At 40.5% G+C, this 1,509-nt stretch overlaps 1 protein-coding gene across 1 annotated transcript in view; it reads left to right on the top strand.

Annotated features, from left to right (window-relative positions):
- Positions 1-896: 896 nt before the first annotated feature.
- Positions 897-1,509, top strand: part of LOC107082907 (chromobox protein homolog 2-like) — a 3,794-nt gene continuing 3,181 nt past the window's right edge. Inside the window, exons 1-2 of the mRNA XM_015371805.1 lie at positions 897-952; positions 1,012-1,077. Of these exons, the coding sequence (XP_015227291.1) occupies positions 897-952; positions 1,012-1,077 (122 nt within the window). The remainder of the gene's footprint in view (positions 953-1,011; positions 1,078-1,509) is intronic.

Here is a 1,509-nt window from a genome sequence, read left to right as displayed (position 1 = left end):
CGACCCAAACCTGACCGAACCTGTTTACAGACCTGGAACCAAAACAGACCTGGACCCGAGTCTGTTTACAGACCTGGAACCAAAACAGACCTGGACCCGAGTCTGTTTACAGACCTGGACCAGCACCTGTCCGAACCTGTTCACAGACCTGGACTGAACCTGTTTACAGACCTGGAACCAAAACAGACCTGGACCCGAAGCTGTTTACAGACCTGGACCTGAAACTGTTGGAACCTGTTTAAACAGACCTGGACCCAAACCTGACCGAACCTGTTTACAGACCTGGACCCGAACCCGTTTACAGACCTGGACCCGAACCCGTTTACAGACCTGGACCCGAACCCGTTTACAGACCTGGACCCTTACCCGTTTACAGACCTGGACCAGGCGGAGCAGACCGGTTGATCTCTCTGCTCTTTTCTTCTGGTTTGAGGCTTTTTTTAGCAGCTGTTGTTTTTCTTTCTTGTCATTTTCCTTTTTTAACTAACGATTATTTTGGAAATTGATGAATCTGTTTATTTTTTTGATTCATTGATTAATAATCAGATAGCCAAAGATTTTTTCACGAAATTAAACCAGATGAAACTAAAACTTTTCCACCTGTGGAGTTCTGGATAGAGACGGATAGTCACTGGAGAAAAGTTTTTTTTTTTTTTTTTATTTAAATCTGAAATGCAAAATGTTTAAATCTTTTTTATAATCTTGATATAATTCCTGCTCTAAGTGAGTCGCTCTGTCAGCTAAAGACTTTTTAGAGTCTCTATACTCCAGTTAACGATGATTTCAATAAACGATTAATCAGATTAATAGTTTCAGCCCTGATTTAATCTTCCTGCATTTTAGTGTCTAGATCCGTATATTTTTCAGTCTGTCTCTGGATCATTTAGATCTAGGATATGAACACTGATTCCCTCCCAGAAGCTTTAATGATCAGTTTTTATTCAATTGAAACGTGTTTAGAATAAATCAGCCGTTTCTATCAGGACTGAAGCTCATTTCTCTTTTTTTAAGGCATAACAGCTGGGAGCCTGAGGAGAACATTCTGGACCCGAGGCTGCTGGCGGCGTTTCATAAGAGGTGAGAATCGACTCCTCGTTTTATGGGATTCGTCTGGTAAAAAAATGTTTTACTAAAAACCCAACCGCAGCCATCCCATCAGAGTGATGGAAAAGAGACGCATCGTATGCAGAGTTTAGTAAAACTCCTAATCGGAGAGTATTATTATTATTAGAGCTGTGGACAACAAAACGACTTATTTAAAAAAATCTGATTAGGTCTAAATGATGTTTATAGTATAAAACGAGGAACAGGTCGATCATCAGTCGGTGTCAATCAGTTTCTCTGATGCCGCTGGTCGTCCTGCCAGGGAAACTGGGCTGATATCTTTTCCTTCTGCTTTCCTTATTTTCTTGCAGCGGCTCGGCTGGTTGTTCTTATTATGATCTTATCTATTAAATCAGGTTTCTGCAGGTCATTAAAAGTCATTCAATTATTATTTTCATGGCATTT

Source organism: Cyprinodon variegatus, unplaced genomic scaffold (genome assembly GCF_000732505.1).
Source record: "Cyprinodon variegatus isolate N-32 unplaced genomic scaffold, C_variegatus-1.0 Scaffold65, whole genome shotgun sequence".
Classification (NCBI taxonomy): domain Eukaryota; kingdom Metazoa; phylum Chordata; class Actinopteri; order Cyprinodontiformes; family Cyprinodontidae; genus Cyprinodon; species Cyprinodon variegatus.
The sequence above is the reverse complement of the archived record's forward strand: the minus strand, read 5'-3'. Positions and strand labels throughout refer to the sequence as shown.